This window comes from Spodoptera frugiperda, chromosome 4 (genome assembly GCF_023101765.2).
Source record: "Spodoptera frugiperda isolate SF20-4 chromosome 4, AGI-APGP_CSIRO_Sfru_2.0, whole genome shotgun sequence".
NCBI lineage: Eukaryota > Metazoa > Arthropoda > Insecta > Lepidoptera > Noctuidae > Spodoptera > Spodoptera frugiperda.
This window is the reverse complement of record NC_064215.1, coordinates 12,120,053-12,140,143: the sequence shown is the minus strand read 5'-3', so window position 1 is coordinate 12,140,143 and position 20,091 is coordinate 12,120,053. Positions and strand designations below refer to the sequence as shown.

At 36.6% G+C, this 20,091-nt stretch overlaps 3 protein-coding genes and 1 long non-coding RNA gene across 10 annotated transcripts; 3 read left to right on the top strand and 1 right to left on the bottom strand.

Annotated features, from left to right (window-relative positions):
* The first annotated feature begins 295 nt into the window (after positions 1–295).
* Positions 296–2,931, top strand: LOC118272911 (FAD-linked sulfhydryl oxidase ALR). Its single transcript, XM_035589637.2, has 3 exons — positions 296–648; positions 981–1,174; positions 1,283–2,931. Exons 1-3 carry the CDS (start codon positions 538–540, stop codon positions 1,443–1,445), a joined length of 468 nt encoding a protein of 155 aa, XP_035445530.1. The 5' UTR covers positions 296–537; the 3' UTR covers positions 1,446–2,931.
* A 454-nt stretch (positions 2,932–3,385) lies between these two features.
* Positions 3,386–16,229, bottom strand: LOC118272912 (histone-lysine N-methyltransferase E(z)). 3 transcript variants are annotated; one of them, XM_035589638.2, is made up of 19 exons: positions 16,011–16,229; positions 15,530–15,713; positions 15,114–15,329; positions 13,723–13,871; positions 13,359–13,427; positions 13,189–13,266; positions 12,946–13,038; positions 12,544–12,686; positions 12,004–12,167; positions 7,414–7,514; positions 6,879–7,008; positions 6,610–6,702; positions 6,402–6,532; positions 6,113–6,261; positions 5,669–5,775; positions 5,314–5,512; positions 4,780–4,970; positions 4,227–4,392; positions 3,386–3,697 (listed from the first exon to the last, which is right to left on the bottom strand). In XM_035589638.2, exons 1-19 carry the CDS (start codon positions 16,083–16,085, stop codon positions 3,637–3,639), a joined length of 2,499 nt encoding a protein of 832 aa, XP_035445531.1. In that variant the 5' UTR covers positions 16,086–16,229; the 3' UTR covers positions 3,386–3,636. The 3 variants fall into 3 exon arrangements, with proteins under 3 accessions (XP_035445531.1, XP_050563952.1, XP_035445532.1); XM_050707995.1 differs by having other exon boundaries at positions 12,952–13,038; XM_035589639.2 differs by lacking the exon at positions 12,946–13,038.
* Positions 8,982–10,449, top strand: LOC118262742 (uncharacterized). 4 transcript variants are annotated; one of them, XR_004782538.2, is made up of 3 exons: positions 8,982–9,332; positions 9,588–9,800; positions 9,953–10,449. It is a non-coding gene; the product is annotated as an uncharacterized LOC118262742 (long non-coding RNA). The 4 variants fall into 4 exon arrangements; XR_004782537.2 differs by having other exon boundaries at positions 9,950–10,449; XR_004782536.2 differs by having other exon boundaries at positions 9,588–9,809.
* Positions 16,230–16,573: 344 nt separating the features above from the next.
* On the top strand, positions 16,574–19,986 carry LOC118272913 (cytochrome c oxidase subunit 6B1). Of its 2 annotated transcripts, XM_035589641.2 has the most exons (3): positions 16,574–16,739; positions 19,153–19,236; positions 19,721–19,986. In XM_035589641.2, exons 2-3 carry the CDS (start codon positions 19,157–19,159, stop codon positions 19,887–19,889), a joined length of 249 nt encoding a protein of 82 aa, XP_035445534.1. In that variant the 5' UTR covers positions 16,574–16,739; positions 19,153–19,156; the 3' UTR covers positions 19,890–19,986. The 2 variants fall into 2 exon arrangements, with proteins under 2 accessions (XP_035445534.1, XP_035445533.2); XM_035589640.2 differs by lacking the exons at positions 19,153–19,236; positions 19,721–19,986 and adding an exon at positions 16,978–19,132 and having other exon boundaries at positions 16,603–16,739.
* Positions 19,987–20,091: the final 105 nt, after the last annotated feature.

Genomic DNA, 20,091 nt, shown 5'->3' with positions numbered 1-20,091 from the left:
GTGTAATACTGATTATGCTGTCCAGACTAAACATTTCTAACAGGTGTTTCATATTTGTAATGTATTATTTTTACTTATCTTAATGAATCATTCATTAAACACGATAATTGATAAATTAATAATCGTGCTAAGAAGTATTTTTTGTCGGATACACACATCATTATCGGATATATTGAGTAGATCATTTCTAGAAACGAGCCGAATACAAAGTCATAAATAGACTTCTACGGTCTATAATATTATTTTTATACATTTGCAACATTGAGTACTTCTTTCCGTCAAACGATGTCAACTTCACGTGCCAAATTGACAATTTGGTTTGACAGCTACACCACAAATTGAAAATATTTCAAAAACCGGCGAATAAATAAATATTTAATCCCGAAATATTGGATTTAGACTGCAGTCTACATTGCTTACCTCAGTTGGATGTGTAGAAGTGAATGTAATGTAGTGTCATCACATACTGCGAGCTTCTATATTGCACAATAATACCTTTCGTTACATGGGCACTAGCGTAGCCTCAAATGTTCCAAGATGCCTGGTCATTCTGCTTCCGACGAGGATAAGCCTTGCCGGGCTTGTTCAGACTTCAAGACGTGGGCCAAAAAACAGAACAAAGTGACTTTCACATCACCGAACAAACAGGTGAGGTTATGTTTCGTAATAAATGGAACGTTCTAGTAGTGTCCCTCCTATTATCCCGGCCTGACTGAATACGGAGTTCTAATAACCCCTGCATTATATAAATATTAGGCATCAAGTCTACTTGTTGCCTAATATTTGTTACCATGGTGATCTTTGAATGATGCAACAGCTGATTGCCACAACTATGTAGCAGGCTATGTTTGTTTGTTTCTTTTTGACTTTCTGAATAAATTGTAACGCATTCACATAAACATACAATGCTACATCATACTGTTACACAATAAAGTAAATTGATACTTAATTCCAGTTTTTTAACATATGCATTTTTTCAGCCTAGTCCACGACCCAAAGACTGTCCCCTAGACAAGGATGAGATAGGTACAGCAACATGGGGGTTCCTGCACTCTATGGCATCATATTACCCCAAAACGCCTACAAATAAACAATCAGAAGACATGGCAAAATTTTTCCATATCTTCGCACAGTTTTATCCATGTGAGCCATGTGCACTGGATTTCCAGGCAGAGTATGTATTACTACATATTAATAAATTGATTAAATTTCTCATAATAGAAAACTATCACAAAACATTACTGTACTGTATTTTACTCAATCTGAGTTGTTTTTTTTTCAGCTTGAAAAAACATCCACCAAGGACAGAAAGTCAAGATGCCCTAGCAAAATGGTTGTGTGAGCGTCACAACACAGTCAATGTCAAACTTGGCAAGCCTGTGTTTGACTGCTCCAAGGTGCACGAGAGGTGGCGAGACGGCTGGCTGGACGGATCTTGTGATTAACAGTCGTCTTCACAGACTAATGTCAAATATTGATCAATAAGTGTTCTAATGTTGTTTACATCTTGCTGTAAGTTTTGGGCCCACAATTGTGATATTATAGTTAAGTACTATATTTATTTTATACCTCAGTAAAAGATGTACAATATAAAACTTTTTATTTCCTTGTTATAATGCTGTAAATACAAGCACTGAGATGCTCTAACTCTATGAAATCGATGTTGGAATGATTTAATTTTGTATTATATTGAAATATGTTTTGTTAATGCCTTATTGCAGTATGAACACATTTGTCTGTGAACACTAGTTAGTGAACATTTGAGGCTCTGAGCCAAGTATTAGAGAGTTGTAAGGAATGTTAGTTCAGTGTTGTAGTCACTGGTGTATTCAAGCAGTTTGTTGTAGTATTGAAGCAATTTGTGATTTTCATTCATCAGGCCGCGTTTCCATTGACGCGGAGCGGGGCGGAGAGGAGCGGTGAAGAGCGGTGAAAAGTGGTCAGTGTTTCCACTGACGCGGAGCTGGGCGGAGAAGAGCGGTGAAAAATGGTCAACGGAGTCGATTGAGGCGGAGCGGAGCATACTTTTCGAATCATATTGAGAGATTGACCATGTCTAAATATAATCAATAGACCTTTTATCGCTCAAATATCGCAATCGATATTTTTATTTAGAGTTTATTGTTTTTTTTATATGATATATTAAACGAAAAATAAAACATATTATTTCCACCATCTTTAACTATATTTGTACGTACAAATATAGTTAATTTTGTCATTAATAAACGATATTTCGACATGAAAATAAAACTAAAAGAAAGTATTTTCTCAATTGAAAGTTATGATTTACTTAAATATCAATTATCATTAACTTTGAGTAACGACTGTTTAAGAAAATTCAAAACATCAATATAACATTGAAAATAAATATATTTTTTTTTGATAAGTAATTTGTTTCGTAGTAATCGATTTTAAGAAAATCGATTAAACAACACCCTCACCCACGCTACTTGGACATCCCTTTTTGGTTACTTCGTGAATCTTCGTGCTTATTCGGCAATACTCGGTACTCGGTTATATGTCTCTGTCACACGTTAGCATTGGCGTATAGACGCGCCACTACGTTGACGGTACTGTACCGTCCCGCTCCGCACGGCGCTGCTCCGCACCGCCCCGCTGTTCTCCGCACAGCACCGCCCCGCTGTCCTCCGCACCGCATCGTCTCACTATATATTTGTATGAATATCCGCTCAGCTCTGCTCCGCCCCGCTCATGCTGTTTCCATTGAAGCGGTGCGGAGATTTTGAGCATAGTGATTGGTCAATTCGTGCACCGCTAAGCTCCTCTCCGCCCCGCTCCGCGTCAATGGAAACGCGGCCTTAGACAGAGTTCAAATGGGTTTTTGTACAATTGTATATGTGTCAAAGTGTACCTAAATGTTGTTACTATCTGTTAATTTTAATATATAATAATGACACACTCTATTGAGTACTTTGGAGTTTTATTATTTCCTTCGAAAAATATTTCAATTTAATGGACACAAATGATTCTATATTTAACTTGCCATAATGGGGTCATGTCAATAAAATAGAGTACCTAGCTAGTATTAAGTACCTTATCATACAAACAGGTAATCTTATCTGATTAAAAAAATGTAATATTTTTTCTGAAGTTGACATATTTGGCTCCATAACATACTAAGAAGTGGATTGTGTGTGTCTTGTGACTTAGTTTACTGACGTTTTATACTACTCTGGGATCCTGGAACATTTTCATTGAAACTCAAATATGATTAAAGAATGTTATTGCTACTCACTTTTTTCTTAGTCCTTTGAAACAAATATTACTATGACATATTTTGTTACAAATAATGGAACTATTTTTTGTATACAAGTAGTGGGGAACAGGAGCGCATTCATTAGGCACAGAATTAAAACAAGCCAAAAATATTTAAAAAAACCTTTATTGTAAAAAATATTGAAATTAATTAATCAGTTCATATTTTTAAACTTAATTATTCGCCAATCAATAGTACCTACACAGTACTTAGAGTAAAACAGTATCTTACAACTATGTCTTAATAACAACAGTTTATTTGACATCACTGACACTAATCTCGTGTGTCTGAGAGTCCAGTGAGGTGTCATGGACACTGGGCGCGGCGTGATGTCTGTCCTAGAACTGCTTGGATTGTTCTCATAAGAATTCCATTTCCCTCTCGATGCCGACGAACTTCAATTGCTCGGTGGGGCCATATCTGAAATTGTACATTATATTTTATTACGACTATCATAACACCGGCCGCCTAGTTTACTTTCAGACAGAATTCTAGAAAGGACAGAATCTTCGCACCTAAAGTAAGAGCATATCCTAATGACCACCATAAAGTCACTTATTACATCAGATAATTAGATACAATTGGATAATCAATTCTGAGATTGCATCACTACATGGTAAAAACATGTTCACCTGCATGATGCAATAATGTACAGATGTTAAGTAGGTATTTATTTTTTACCCGACTGCGCCAGAAGGAGGGTTATTACCTTTATTAAACTACATAATAAAGCAATGGAAGCTAAACACCATCCGTTTAAACTGCACTTACGATTTAGAATACATATATGGTGTGTAGCATGCATAAGAAATGACCTGAATTATATACAATCACCCCTCATTTTGAAAGATCCCAATATTGTATACTCTTGTAGCTGATAATTTTGATGAAGATGAATTAATGACTGATTATATAAAAATATGAAATAAAATTTTGTATGAGCACAGACCTATAATCGAAGAACAGTTCCTCCCCAGGTTGTATGGCTCGCTTGGCGAAGATCCCGATGCGGTGGTCTCCGTTCACCATCATGACCTTGGCGTAGCAGTTCGGATTGATGGAGTGGTTCGCGAAACGAATCTTGTTGCCTTTACGTGTCGCGTCTACTACGAAGTCTGTGAAAAAATAGTTAAATTAGTTATGGTACTTGTTGTTACAACAATACAACCTGTTGTTAAACAAAACTTAAAATCACTTTGTATTTTTTAATTAATAAAAATAAAAAGTAATTTATGTTATGTATAATGTTAATAACTACATCAATAGAGATAATTTGAATTTGATAAATAATGTTTAATACTATTATAGTTACTACATATGTAGCAAGTCAATAAGGTGATTATAAAGTAATAAAGGTGAGACAAGCATGCCATAAGCATGAAATATTTTCATTGAATAACAAATAAAAAAAAATTGATGAATTAGTTTGGATTTTGTGTCCTGTCCCTAATAGTTACCTGAAGAGACATCAAGTACTTCAAATACATTGTGTAAAAGCTTACCATTGTTGAGATTGAAGAGGAACGAGCACATGTACTTGTCGTAGACCTTGCCGCGGCGGTCGGCCTCGTCCTGCGAGATGATCTCCCCACAGTACTCGGAGATGAACTCGTTCTTGTGCGCCGCGTCCTTCAGGAATATGCCCCACCCTGCCACGTCGCTCGGAGCCAGGAGCAGGTGCTTGTGGAGACCTCTGTAATGTTAAATTAATTTTATTAAGTAAGTAAGTTTAACTAATATTTGCTTTAAGCTGGTTTATTTTGTGAATATTTTTAGTATTTGGTTTTTTTGGTGCTGTTAGAACACAGTCACAATAGAAACTGTCACTGCTTTGATATTCGCTTGATTATTGTTTCTTTTGCGGGCTTCAACTTAATCTATGTATCCAAATCGGCTAAATCATGTCAACAAATTCTGAACTGAACATCAGGAAGTCTAGATTGATTGTTTTCAACATTTTTCTTGATAAGGTGGTAAAGAATTTTGACCGTTACCTCTTTGTATGATTATAAGAAACTGAAAGTAGTGGGCTGTACCTCTGCACGGAGACGTTCTTGCAGAAGACCTGTGGCGGGCGGGCGCGCGCGGCGGGGCGCTCGTGGTGGTGGGGGTGCGGCGCGTCGGCCCCGCACGCCGAGCACAGGTCGGGGTCGCACTCGCGCACGCCCAGGTAGCACGGGCACTGCTTCGTGTTGCACTGCGCCTTGCAGCGACACCCCGGGAAACGGTTCTGGCCTGCGAATACTTATTTAATTAAGTAAGTAAATCAGAAACAGATTAATACTGTCATATAAAAACTTCAAATTCGTACGCATTTGGTTGAGACTAGGTAACAAAACCAAAAACTACAAGATTATTTAGGTATTATAATATGATACAATATATACTTACAATCGCTGCTGCACTGGCAGAATTTCTCGCAGAAGTTCTGCGACTGTAGACAGGGACACATGTTGTCGCACGGCTGGTTGGGGTGGTCGCAGGGCGTGTAGTTGTAACTGGAAGCAACACAATACTTATACATTTTGTATACGGTAACAGTAGTTTTAAAAAACCTCAGGTCCGGTAGTGAATGGATTGAATGGATGGACGAAATTCGCTCATGATACATTACATTTTGGCCAAAATTTAACCACTAGACCACATAAACAAAAACATATGTTGGATAAAGAACATGTGTGAAATGTTACTAGATCAGTTCTGCTAGATTGGTTAAATGTTACTTTGACCCAATATACCTTGACATTATACCATTTGTTTTGTTTTTCGGTGACAACAAAGCGTTTTTGTTAATTATCTCATTTACACGTAATAAAAAATAGATGTAGTACTTACACATGATGCGAGGCGGAGTCCTTCTTGAGTTGTATCTTCCGGCAGTGCACGGACCAGAGACGATGCTTCTTCTTCTTCTTGCGCGGCGGGGTCAGCTCGGCCTCCACGCGACACTCTTCCTGACCCGTGTTGATCCAGTATGTGTACACCTGGGACAAATAAAAGTAGTTACAGATTTCAAGATTTCTAAAGATGTCAGGAAAATATGGTCAGGAATCAAAAAGATTTTTTTATGGGATTATCTGGTAAACGACTACGCTGATTGCTAGTATACCAAAGTGCACCTTACCTGCTGACAAGTCTTGGAGAGCATGACCTGAGCGATGGCGCAATAGTTGGAGGGGAACACCTTATGCAGAGCTCTAAACAGGGACTGGTCAGACCCCGTCCACTCAGAGTCTATGTCGCCCACTGTCAGACCTGAAATGGACCATATTACACTGTAAATAAGGTTTACTCGCCTCATGTATTACAAATATATAAATGATGTTATTTACCCAGTGCATTGTACGCTGGTTCAGCCGCCCCGTCGCCGGGCGCCTTCAGTTGGCCATTGCCCCAGTTACTGTTACTGGAGTTACTGTTGCTACCTGCAATATTACACAACAAAACATTATTTATTTCCGCACATAAGACTACATATCATTTTTTTTTCGGTCACCTCCGTCGATCCAGAGACTTTCATTGAAATCTGTTACTAGTTTCCTTCTCAAAGAAAAAAATCTCAGGACTATTTCAACATCAATACCAATGAACCATTGATTACCTTTCTGGAAGCGGTTACTATCATTGCTATCCTCGGAGGATGCGTCGTTGGGCGAGTCCATCGCGTGCGTCTTCCCTTTGTCCTCCTCTCCCGCCGCCTTCTCGCGAGCTAGCTTCTCACGCATGCCTTCCTGTATCACAAATATAATACGCAGTGAGAATATAGGTAAGGAATTAGAATTGAGGAAAGTCGCAATTACATAATTGCATATTTATTCATTCCAAGTTCCCTTTACTAAACAATCACTCTATTCATGGTGAAAATTGCGTAAAAATGTGTTCAGTAGTTTTTGAGATCATTTTCTTATAGGATTCCTACAAAAATGTGCCAAACGAAAACACGGATCACCTGATGGTAAGCGATTAGCGCCTCCTACAGACACAAGTGCATTAATGGCCTTTAAAAACGAATGCGCTTTTTTCTTTAAATTCGCATTCATTCATTTACAGATTTGGACATCTTGTCAGTTCGGAAACACCACAGTTAATTTCACAGATAATCCTTAGATTTAGAGGATAATGTAACAATATCTCACCAAAAGCATATAGCAGCTGGAACCGCAAGGTTCAGAGAATGGTTTCAGGTCGGGCCCCTTCCTCTTTGTCAAGTTGGGCCCCGGGTGACATGCCTGCAGACCTGTGTTATACCAATAATGTATCAACGTCACTATTCTATTGAGTAAATATATTAGCGTTTTGAATGTAGTTGTAAATATGATTATGAATTTATAATATTGCTGATTTGAAAATAAGCCAATTAAAATAATATATTGTGTGAAATAACAAAATTTTGATAAAGAAATAAATTATGCAAGAGATATTCAATAAAAAGTATGTTATGTTAGGTTATAATTTTATTATAAGTATTTAGTTTTTATTAGTTACAAAGTATTTAAGGTGAATGTTCCGATCGCCTTTTCATACATTTTTCGTTCACGGTATACTCTCCGTACATAGACACTTTTTGCACAAAACTAATCACTTTATCACTTTTGTACGGTCAAGAATCTGCATATAACTTTTTGGTAAATAATTCGCATTATATATGGAGAAAAACAGTCTTGAAAACCGTGAAAAATTTGGCATTTCTTTTACTAGTGTTAGTGCAATTTGACAATCAAACATATCGGAATGTCTGGATAGGTTATAATATTAAACGCTAGATGGCGTGCACCCGATAATGTAAATTTGAAGAATCATTACTAATTTTATAACAATAGTTTTCATTAAAAAACATTACAATAATTTAAAACTAACTATCGTAAACGAAAATATAAAACATTGTGGTCGTGTGTGAAAAAAATGTTAGCGTTAGTTATTATTATTGTCACTGGCAACAATAAAAATTTTTAAATTCGTTCGTAGACAAAATACGATGTTGCCGTTCCGTCGAACATGACCTTTGACACGTTGCCAAACTTATTTAGTACCATCAGATGGTTGACTTGAAATAAAATACATTTCGAAGAGTTTGCGTAGCATTACGCTAGGCTTTACGCGCGGAATTTCTTGTATGTTTTTGATCAATGAAAATTCATTGATTCGAAGTAATATTTCTTGTATGTATTTCTTTCCAATTTAATATGATTATTGCAAAGTATTGTAGTATATGTTGTTTATAAGTAAGTAATTTTATTTCAAAATAAAAATACCTACCAACTAATAAATATTAGCAAGTCAGCCCGTGAGTTTAGCTGGCTATTACAAACTAAAATCCTCATATTAGAAATCACCGATCGATATTATATTGTTTTCTCAGATTAGTAATACAAATAACTTTGGACGGACAAACATTAGTATTATTTGTCACATTATATTGCGTCTGCTACATGAATCCCGCGCGTTCCGAAACACTCAAAATCAGTTGAACGGACGGTAAAACAAGTATCTTTAAATTTCTAATGTTATAGTAAATAGAGTATAATTATATAATATCATTTTATGATTTTATTATGGTTGTTCTGCAGCGATTTTTCAATTGATGTTATATCATAATTTGGGTAAGTAAAATTTTATTGCTATAATTTTTCTGAATTTCGGAACGTATTTAATAAAATCTGTTTTATCTATGGTATGGATATTTACTTTGCAATAATTTTCATGACATGTGACTACATTTTGCTGCAATTATAAGCGATTTGATCTGGTTTTGTTATAATTTCGTTTCAATTTTATGCGAATAGGTACTGAGTTTATAAAAGTAACATAATATTGTCTTGTACTTATATAATTAGTTTTTGTGTATTTCGGATTCCGTTTACATCTAGGTACCTACTATGTCGGGGTCCTACGAGAAAGCTGGCGTATCAACGCCACGAATATTCAGGCGCCCGTAAATCGTCAAAACGAGTGAAAAGCGCATTCAGTTGGATACATGTGGACGACAAGATAGTAAACCTGTAAATTATAACTCAAGTTGTGGCCAGCTTCATTGTAAACAAACTTTAGTTTTCAAGTACGTATAGAGTCATCAGTTGTTGAGCCATCTACATGTAAACTTAGAACTCTTTTAGTAATAAGCGTTTCATCCCTCTTCTTCACATGACCATACCAAGAAAAACGATTTCCTTTCAATTTTGCTCTATCATTGGATAATAATGTTCTAGTTATGAATAAAAAGCATGAATATTACTATCAAGTAAATTCTATTGCATGTTCACTGTATAATTTATTTTAGCATCTTCTTACTATAATATTAAATCTATTTCAGGTTCAAGGACAAATGCGTGTCAGTAACATGGATAAATGCTACTTCATATGTTTTATTTCAGTCAATGAACCTTTGACTGTTATAGAAGTTTGTCGAGATAATATAATGACTTTATCAGCAATATGATGCCAAAGTTAATACACTTTTTTAAAGAATGTATTCTGCCAGAAATAGTTTTGAGACATTTTTAAAAAATGCGAAATGTATACCTAGGTATGAAAGGTACACAATTTTTTTTTATTTTATTTTATGATTTCCATTGATTTCAATCTATATTATATTTTTTTCTTGTGGGATATTGTTTTCATCCACATCAAAAGTTAAACACAAAATATACTAATTATAGTAATTTTCTTTCGCAGCAGCTGTGTAGCGGTAGTTTCCAGGCAATAATGAGGAAGGATGAGCGAAAACAACACGACAAATGTCTTTTTATTGTACTATTATAGTAGTGTGTTTAGAATCTACATTATCAATGTTTACAGTCATGTTTTTTTTGATGTCAGAAAACTGAAATGGTGTACTCGTCGTAATGAACATAATGTTCATAATGTGATATGAATACATTGACCTATTTTAAGGTTTCTGAAAAACAAAAAGGAAAGTTGTTGCTTTTTTATTTCCTTATGTAGTATAGTGATTATGGATGCTTAGATATTCTCAAACATTTTTCCGCTTTGATTGCAATCTATTATTCTGGTTGCCTTGTTTATGAATTATTATTTTGAATGAGATTATTTTTTAATAATCAGTCACGTATCAAGCATTCATGTCACATAAATACTTGTAATAATTGCAGGTTAGTATATACATTCTATTAAATAATGTATAAGATAATAAAATAAAACTGTCTTACATTGCATTCTTGACATTCATTTTATTCCCAAACTAGTGACCCGCCCCGTTTTCGCACGGGTGCAAAATTATCAGTTTCCCTACTATAATATACATGTATTATACATATAAACCTTCCTCTTGAATCACTCTATCGATTAAAAGAAACAGCATCAAAATCCTTAGTGTAGAAAGCATACATATGGATATAGGGACAGAGAAAACGACTTTGTTTTATGCTATTTAGTACCTAAATATAACACTACTTATACCTTTTATTTTTAGAACATAATAGCATCAGATGGTGTTCTTTAGTTCCTAATCCCCAAGACATAATTTCTACAGGTACCAGCCTATTAACTTTTAAATGCACGCCATCTAGTGGTTAATTTTGAAGAAAGGTTAATTTTAAAGTAGGCGCTATGTCTATGTGTGTATAAATGACTGTAAACAGAGTTGGATATTAATATTTCGCTTTTATGGCAAATCGGATGGGTTTTGAGGCGATAATTTGACTAATTCCGATAAAGTGGGATGCCTGATTTTCGCATTATTATTTCTGTTACTTAATATTGTTCCAATGACACTCAAAACAACATAAAACTGAAAATGTTCAATTCAGCGCCATCTATCGGGAAACGAGCCATGAAGAGCTCGGAACATTCACCTTAATAAGAAAAGGTGTGACATATTGTTATACTATTCAAGATTGAATAATGCTTTCTTTATGGTTTACGTGTTTGTTTAGTTAAAATGTTATGAGGAAATTGTAGAAATATATCTATTGTAAAATAATTTACATGAATGATAGATGCTCAAATATGTTATGTTATAATAATAGATAGGGTTGAGATGTTTATGATGAATTTATTTTAATATGATGATGACACTAAAATTATGATAAAAAAATTTGAATGACATGGAAATGTGCCATAATTGCCTTAGGTATAATTATAATAAATGAGAAATAATAAGTGACCGGCATAATGACGCAAAATAACGTTTTTGGATTTGGTTTGCTAGAGATATATTTTTTTGTAATAACAAGTTTGTTTATTAATTGTGATTTAAATCAAAATGTAGTGTAAAAATACATCTCTAGCAGATTGCAACAATATTTTTTTTAATACAACCATTGGTCAGAACAGGTAGAATAGCGTAAATAATAATAATATCGATGGTAATGTTTGTCTGTACGGCCTTACCTGCCGTTTGACCTCCTGCACGCAAACAAACAACAAACACTAGTCAGCCCTAGAATATAATATCTACTTATACTTAATATATTACGTATTTTTAGCTAAATATACTCTATTCTTTGGAATATAAGGTATACTTTGGTAAATCAAGCTCTTAAGAAGTCTTTTGTATAAAATTGTAACATTTTTTTTTATTTGTAATTTGTTCTAGTCGCCGCTAGTGGCGCTAGTGTAGCTTTATACCATGGGGGTCTTAAATAATTGACTTTACAGAAATCAACGACTACTTTAATATCAATTGATCAATCTGGCCAAGAATAAAATTAAAAGAAAAATATCTGTCTACATAGCTACATTCGGGAATAATATTTAGGTCTACTTACGGTGCAAAAAGCAGTCGTATTTGAAGCAACGTCGACAGAAGAGTGTATGGAAGGAGTGCATCGTTTGTTCTCGCGACACTGACTCCGCTAGTGGACCATCTATGTTGGGAGTGCATTCTGGAGGCAGAGCGTTGGGGTCGCTACGGGATGTCAGCTCTATGTACCTGGGGACAAGGATTGTTTTTGTTTGTGATAATGATGAGTAGTTATGACTACGCTTATGGTTTTATGAAGTAATGTAGAAGACTAACTCGCGCACTCAGAGTCATTTAATGGTTACTTAAACTAGTCCTTAGCAATTGCTTTCCATACAAAATCGTTACTAAAGAATAGTTTAAGTAAGCATTAAATGACTCTGAGTGTGGCAGTAAGTTTCGGTTAATTTTCTTACTAATTTCGAAGAAAGCATGACTTGTGATTTTTTTGTTGAAATCTCTTATTATCATAACTTATAGACGGACAAAAAATCGAACGAAAAATTTGAAATCAAACTTCTAAGTATTACGCTATTGACAGAGCTCATTAAAATCTGGTACTTACTTCTCTCTCAACTCTTGAGCAGTCCCCTTATCAGGGAACTGTATGCTGATCGCTTGGAATATCGTGAATATTGGGAACTGCTTGTCATTGAGCACTGCTTTCTCACTCTCTTTCTCTTTTTCCTTATCCTTCTCCTTTTCTTTCTAGAAAAAGACGAAACGATTACATCATTGTTTTATATAGTGGAGCCGTAAGGCAATAACAACACTCCCTTCCTGTCTGCCTTTGACCTAGAAGCAATCATCATCAACATATCAGCCATAAGACATCCACTGCCGAACATAGGCCTCTCAATGACTCCCAGACGCAGCCTGCATCCAGCAGCTACGACTTTATTAGGTTAATCCACCTTGAAGGTCAAACTCAAAGCAATAAAAACTTGAAAATAATATAAAATCTCACCTCTACCTCTTCCACGGTAGGTTTCAGAGTGTCCGGCTCTTTAAGCTCCTCGGCTAAGTCATCGTTAGACTGGAAGGGCATCACTGTTGGTACCTGTTCAGTATACATGTATCAATAACGGGTCTAAGCTTACTTTCATTTCCATCTCTCTCTCCGTCTCTGTCCCGCTGACTCTTGCTTTCTCCCGCTCCTTAATACCTATTCAATGATTACATGCACAAAGTAATATGTGTTTGTACTTACTGCTTTCTCTTTTTCTTCTTTAGAGAGACGAGCTTCCCTGTCTTTACGATCTTCTGGTTTATCCTTACTTGAGTGTGCCTGGGCGAAATAAAGGTAAATAAGATAATCAATTCATAACTTTATGATTTTTTTAACTAAATACTTAGTTGATTATAATAAAGAATACTTACTTTCTCTTTATCTTCCTTGGAATTCCGAGCTTCCCTATCTTTCCGCTCAGACGCTGCTTTTTCTTTAGCCTGCAACATCGTATATATATATATATTTATCTATTCGTTTTTGCTGCTGACTTCTACAGTTGGACGAAAATTCCTTTTTTTTTTAATTAAATTTTCAGAATCTTATTATTTATGAAGTATGACCTGTAGAGGGTTAAATATCCACATTCTTTACAAGAAATTTTACACTAAAGACGAGGCTACTGGGAAGTAGGTCCGATTGTGATACAAAGGCTTAAAATATTAATAACAAGAGGTAATTTTTTTTTTCTCGACTAGAATATAGGTAGTTATAATAAATACGATCTCAACTTACTTCCTTCTCTTTCTCCTTCTCCTCCTTAGAGTTCCGAGCCTCTCTGTCCCTGCGCTCCTCCGCCACTTCCTCCTTAGTCTGGAATGCCATCAGCGCGTGCACCAGGTCCACAAACAACTGGTCGTCTATGAAACCACCTTCCTTGTCCCCTGCGGATGAAGTTTAGACGATGTAAGATAAAATATTATTTTAAAAATCCGCAGTATAAATATGGAATTTACTAGAAATATGTGTACTTCACAGTGAGACTAAAAACATAACTATAGGAAAGTGTAGGAGCTAGGATCGCAACAACCTAACATATTTTTCTATTGACTTTGTCAGAAAACTGGCACATAATGACATAGTTTTATTAAATGCTACATTTTGGATGTCAATGTAGAAAAGTACATTTTCATCTCATAATTCTCAATGTGTTTGTCGCAGTCCAACGAATCGACATTATTACACATAGAACGCTTAGCAGTTGGACTTTAGCTAAATTTCGTCTAAATGGTTTATTCATGTCAAGACTCATTACTATCATCTAGTGGCAGATGTGGTGTGAAGCACGACAAGCGTGACTGTGTGAGTGCAAAGGCCTATGAGGTGTACACTATACTAATTGCGACCATATTTTAAAACGGCACTTTTATACAAAACCAGAGACATGCACAAATAAGACATAGTTTCCCTTGAGAATTTTTGCTAAGTTTTGTCATATATAAGTTTTATCATAAAGGGGACATATTTACAGGCTTTTCTTATCAATTAAGAAATGTAGGATACATGTCTATGGTTGAGAAGCTCTTACATTACTATATTTTATATCTAAAAGCATAGATGTGTGCACCACACACCAATGTGTATTAAATTCGTGTGACAGTCTGTGGACAGAGCCCTTGTCTTCACAATACATTACATTCTACCTTTCAGGCCCTATTCTCTTTCCTCATTTAACTACAATAGGATATGTAATACAGAAATAACTAAGTACTTTTAAATTTTGAAATAAATCTATAACTTATCCTATGGATGTTACATGGACAGATTGAATTAATAGAATGGAATTTCCTTGTATTGCACATAAATGTACATTTTTTTATACAAGATCTACAATGCAGATCTTTTATTCTTGTCGAAAACAGCTTCTGTTTTGTAGTTAGGAGGCTTTATAAGACCCAAATAAAAAGGTTGGTAATGAGAAACACACATTTGAAAACCATATGCAATCTAAGACAACAAGATGATTATGTATCATATGAAGATGGAGATACAGTTAAAGATTAGTTACATATAGTTAGCTACATAGACACAAAAATGCATAAAAGGATGCACAGTGTTCCTATTCTAATCATGCACAAAATGGCACAGTCCACAAACATAAGAATAATGATGTTAAGCAGATGTACCATGCACTTTCCCGTCGTAGTTCTTTATGAGCTCCTCGATGAATGTACCGTCCTGATCCAGGACCTCGTCTCCCATATACGGGATGTTGTGAAGAACTGTCTCATCTTCCACCATGAAGTTCTTCTGCGTAGGAGCCCAGGTATACATCGTTGGTATCGGATTCACTGAGTTTATTATACGGATGGGAACTTGTTGGGTTGTTACTACTCCTGAGGCTGTTGAGAAATTATTAAAGTATTAATATTGATCTAATATGGATGCAGACGCTTTTGACATCATGTTATATTGAAACTGTAAAATCAAAAACATTATGATTATTTATTAACAGCTATTTAATATCAAACTAATAGCTTACATAAGATTAAATTAAATACACAATACACAGTTACTGTACAACAATAAATATAATAGTTACCATCAGTGTAAGTGACCTCAGCTCTCTTCATGAGGCTCTCATGGTTGGGTAATGTAGCTGGTGGTGGCCAGAACGGTTTCCTAGCACGCTCATTGTTCTCCGAGTCCTGAGCCTCTATGGACTCGGACATGATCCTGAGATTACGGGCCCATGCCACCTTCACCTCGTCTACGCGTTTGAAGCGCTGTAAACAACATTAATTCGGTAATTAAATACACAATATTCTTATTATAATCTTTTAAGCTTATCCATAAAAATAAATCGATGAATTTGATTTAGACTAGGACCTAACTAAGGATTGTGACCAAGACTTGTATCAGTAAGATGAAAAAAACTCGACAAAAATTAAATAATAAAGAAATCCGCCCCTGAGACGACCCCCCGACCGAGAGTTACAAATACATTTATATTATCATGATCTTATTTCTTAAAAACATAAGAACATTACACTATAGTAAAACCTTTGTTTAAGCATAACTACCTTGACTTGGCGGAGCCTCATGTACTCCGACTTCACACGCTTCTTCCATTCTGCTGACACTTTAGATTTACTCATGGACAACAATTAAATCACAGGAGACGACCAAACTCCGATTAGCAATAAGATAATAACAAATAATCACTAAAATTAATTACGTTTCCAGGTGTAAAAATACTGGCGCGCCGGCGACGTGACAGTTCTCTTTTGATACTACTTTGACATTTTTGTTTGTTGACAGTATGACAGCTAAACAACAGTCCTTACAACCATAGACTAATTTTATCCGTTTCTTTGTATTTTTTTTCCTTTTTGAGTGAATACTCCAGTAAATATTCAGTGCTCATGCATTTGAATATTGGAATATTTATCAAAAAATTGCTCATGCCTACCTACTACTAAAAATTACTGTTCTATCTTGTGTGGTTATTTTATTGATATAAATATGTTTTGAATGCACTTAATATTGTGCAATGAATCGTGAAAATTCTGAAAAGAACGATGAAAACAATAATTACGTTACAAAAATAATTCTACTTACGTACGGCTGGCGCGGCTTCAAGTTGCGTATCAAAAACTAACAGATTGTTATCGATTTCTTATCTATAGTGTTACTAAAACTCTATAGTCTATTTCTATTTAGGATATTGTCTATGGGCATTGAGTAGCGAATGTGTGCGCTGCCATTTTCTATTGAATTGAAATATTGAGGAAAAGCTATTTTGAAAAAAGGTGAGCATGTAACCGAGGTATTCTGTAGATATTTCTCTTGTTTCATGTTAGCTGTATATGTAACGCATGCTTTGTCAGCGCATTTTGTGCTCCGTCTTCGGATTACGTAATTTGTTGTTTCTCGTCTAAAAATTATTTATCAACGAAACATGAAAAATGTAATCGATGCGCGAGGGTGTCTCTCGAGCGAAGTTTATGTAGAGCTGCTGTCTACACCAAAAAGTTGTTCTGTTTGTAGGTGTGTGCGCACCTACAAACTGCTGCAGGTTATGCGAGGGGACTCTGATAAGTATGTCCTCGTATCGCGGTGCGGGAGGCGCGGGCGGCGCGTGGGATGGCGGGCCGCCGGGTGCTGAGGCAGACTACACAGGCGCGCCGCGCTACCCGCCCGCCGCCCCGCCACGAGCCATGCCTACCACGGACCCCTGGACCGGAGTAAGCTACAGCCAGTACGGCGCGCCTCCCTACGACTACCAGGCGTATGCGCCTGGCTACAGCTACAATTACGACTCAAGCTATTATCAGCGTGCTGACGGCACCTATTATGGAAAGTACCCTGAATCTAGGACATACCCGCATCAACAACCACAGCAGCAGCAACAGCACAGTGCCTATGATTACCCTGCTCGACAACGCGAAAGAAGTCGTTCGCCTAATGCTTCCCATAGATATGAACGCAGAAGATCTTATCGTACTAACTCTAGAAGTGTTTCTCCTTATGAGAGGAGAGAGAGAGACTATTCAAAGAAACGGGACAGCAGCTATGAAGATAGCCATCGTCGTAGGTCCAGGAGCAAATCGACAAAACGCAAGAAGTATTCTTCTAGTGAACGTTCAAGCTCCCGCTCCTACTCTCGTTCACCTAAGAAGAGAGAAAAGAAAAGGAAATCAGTTTCGTCCAAATCTTCTGGTTCTGACAGATCTTATAGGAAAAAATCTGTCAAAGCTCATGGACGTGACAAATCATTGTCGAGAAACAGGAGCTCTTCAAGCTCTCGAAATGGATCAGAAGTACAAAGAACACCAAGTCATGATAGATTAAGCAGGTCATCGCCAGAAGGTGAAAAGAAAAATAAGGAATCTAAATCTCATTCCAAAAAAGCTAGAAAGGTTTCAACACCACCTCGAAAATTAAAGAAAGATTCCAAAGTGTCTCATAAAAAGTCCAAAAGGTCCTCACTTACACCATCACCACCCCCAAAAACTAATAAGAAATACAAAGAAAGATCTCCTTCTCCAGCCCAAAAGGGAAGAGACAGTTCTTTGACTCCACCCAAAACTTATAGCAGAAGAATGTTATCAAGTTCAAAATCGCGATCTAGATCGGCGTCGCGGACGCCTTCTCACTCCCCGCGACGATCGAAACGTAAACGGTCACGTTCTAGAAGCTCACGCCTTTCTAGATCTCGCTCGTTCAGTAGGTCAAGGTCATCGACCCCTCAGCGGCGGTCACCATCGAAATCAAGAAGGAAGACAAAAAGAAAGTCGCGATCGAAAAGTCGTTCTAAACGACGCTCAGAGAGCAAAAGAAGATCGAGTTCGCAACGCCGATCAAAGTCAAGAGGGAAAGGAAATCGTTCAGTTAGCCCAAGAGGTTCCAAATCTCGTTCTAGATCTAAGAGTTCACGTAGTCGCTCTGGGACGCCTACAGATGACGAGCGCCGCGGTCAGTTTACAGTGGCAGATAGAAAGCGTTTCTGGAAAATGCATAGAAATAGACAAGAAGAGAAGGATAAAGTGAAAGAAGCTAAAACTCCACCCAAAGAAGTGAAACCTCCCCCTGGTGCTGTAGAATCAACGACTGTTGATGATATTGAATATGGTGACCCTCCTGAGGTTGAAGGACCTAATTTTGCAGAACTATTGATCCCTGATCAAGTCATGCAAGCTTCAACCTCAAAATCCAAGCCAGTTCCAATTCCTATAAAGAATGATGGAAGTTTCTTGGAAATGTTCAAAAAGATGCAGGAGGTGACCAAAAAGGCTGAACCAGAAAAAAAGCCTGAAATAAAAAAGCCGGTATTGCCTTTTATTGGGAAGCGTCGAGGTGGGAGGGTCCTAAAGACTGGTTTAGTGAAAAAGGCTAAAGCTATAGATGAACAAACTACAGACAATGCCCCTAAGGATGCATGGTCTCTGTACATGCAGGAAGTGAAGAAATATAGAGAGACTTCATGTGAAGAAGAGAGGAAAACAAGACCTCTCGTCAAATAAACTTACTAATTTTAGATTAGAATTAAGGTTTTTATTGTGACCTCTGCAATGTATTTTACAATATATTAACAATTTTTATTTTACTCTATAACAGTGTTTATTGTATTAGTATGTCTAGATACCATTTAATCTTACTTTTATTATAAAAAATATTCCAAATAAAGAATTATTTCAATGACTAGGTTGTGTTTCGTTGCAGCATCATGCCTGAGATGATCAAATCGCCCGCCGACATCAAAACCGCACCTTTCGACCCGCGGTTCCCTAACCAGAACCAGACAAGGTAACATAAGCTTGATTATTTTGTGATGCGTGTCCAGTACTTTCTCTGAGGGCCTCTTGTGCAGTACAACTGAATTTTGTTGTGTGTAAGTAAAAAACATAGTCTGTAATTTCGTAAATTTGGTCAAAGAGAAGTGCATCTACAGTCATTGCAGTACACGCAACTGTTATCAACTGTAAGTACGATAATTCCTATATATTTACAAACATTGGTAAATCACCTCTACAAGTCTTCAAATGCATCTCTGGCTAAGTAGTAAGGTTGTCTAAAATTTAACGCCGAGCATCAATGGCCCATTAAAATGCGTACTTTAATCTGATACCAGTGTTGATATGCTATCAGCACTTGAATACTTTGCCCACGCATGGTACTTGTAAACAAGGGCATTAACATTTCAACCACTATAGGTATGGTGTTGGTAAATGTCAAAACTAATTCATATTTTGTTTGGCTACCTATCACAACAATAAATCTTATTTTACAGGTACTGCTACTCCAGCTACCTGGACTTCCACCGTTGCCAGAAGGTACGTGGCGAGAAGTACGAGCCATGCTACTACTTCCAGCGCTGCTTCAAGTCTCTCTGCCCCAATGAATGGGTTGAGAAGTGGGACTCCCAACGTGCTGAGGGCACCTTCGCTGGAAGGATTTAAAGTATTCCACTGGTCGCCGCAGACTTGTTAATTTATGCGAGTTTTATTTTTACTTAGGCCCAATTATGTGATTTAGGGAATAAACGTGTTGATTCCATTTTGTATTATCATTTACCAAATAACCCAACAGATCATGTTCTGACTTTTTCTTTTCATGCAAGCCACACATTTGTACACCATTAGATAATACACTTACCTGAAG

Bases quoted from the DNA above. Each gene is read 5' to 3' on its own strand.
- LOC118272911 (XM_035589637.2), top strand. From the start codon at position 538: ATGCCTGGTCATTCTGCTTCCGACGAGGATAAGCCTTGCCGGGCTTGT. The intron at 649-980 runs GTGAGGTTATGT...GCATTTTTTCAG, and splicing joins TCACATCACCGAACAAACAG to CCTAGTCCACGACCCAAAGA. The intron at 1,175-1,282 runs GTATGTATTACT...TTTTTTTTTCAG, and splicing joins GCACTGGATTTCCAGGCAGA to CTTGAAAAAACATCCACCAA.
- LOC118272912 (XM_035589638.2), bottom strand. From the start codon at position 16,085: ATGAGTAAATCTAAAGTGTCAGCAGAATGGAAGAAGCGTGTGAAGTCG. The intron at 6,262-6,401 runs GTAAGGTGCACT...TATTTGTCCCAG, and splicing joins TCTCCAAGACTTGTCAGCAG to GTGTACACATACTGGATCAA. The intron at 3,698-4,226 runs GTCTGTGCTCAT...GTACAATTTCAG, and splicing joins GAACTGTTCTTCGATTATAG to ATATGGCCCCACCGAGCAAT.
- LOC118272913 (XM_035589640.2), top strand. From the start codon at position 17,031: ATGTCCTCGTATCGCGGTGCGGGAGGCGCGGGCGGCGCGTGGGATGGC.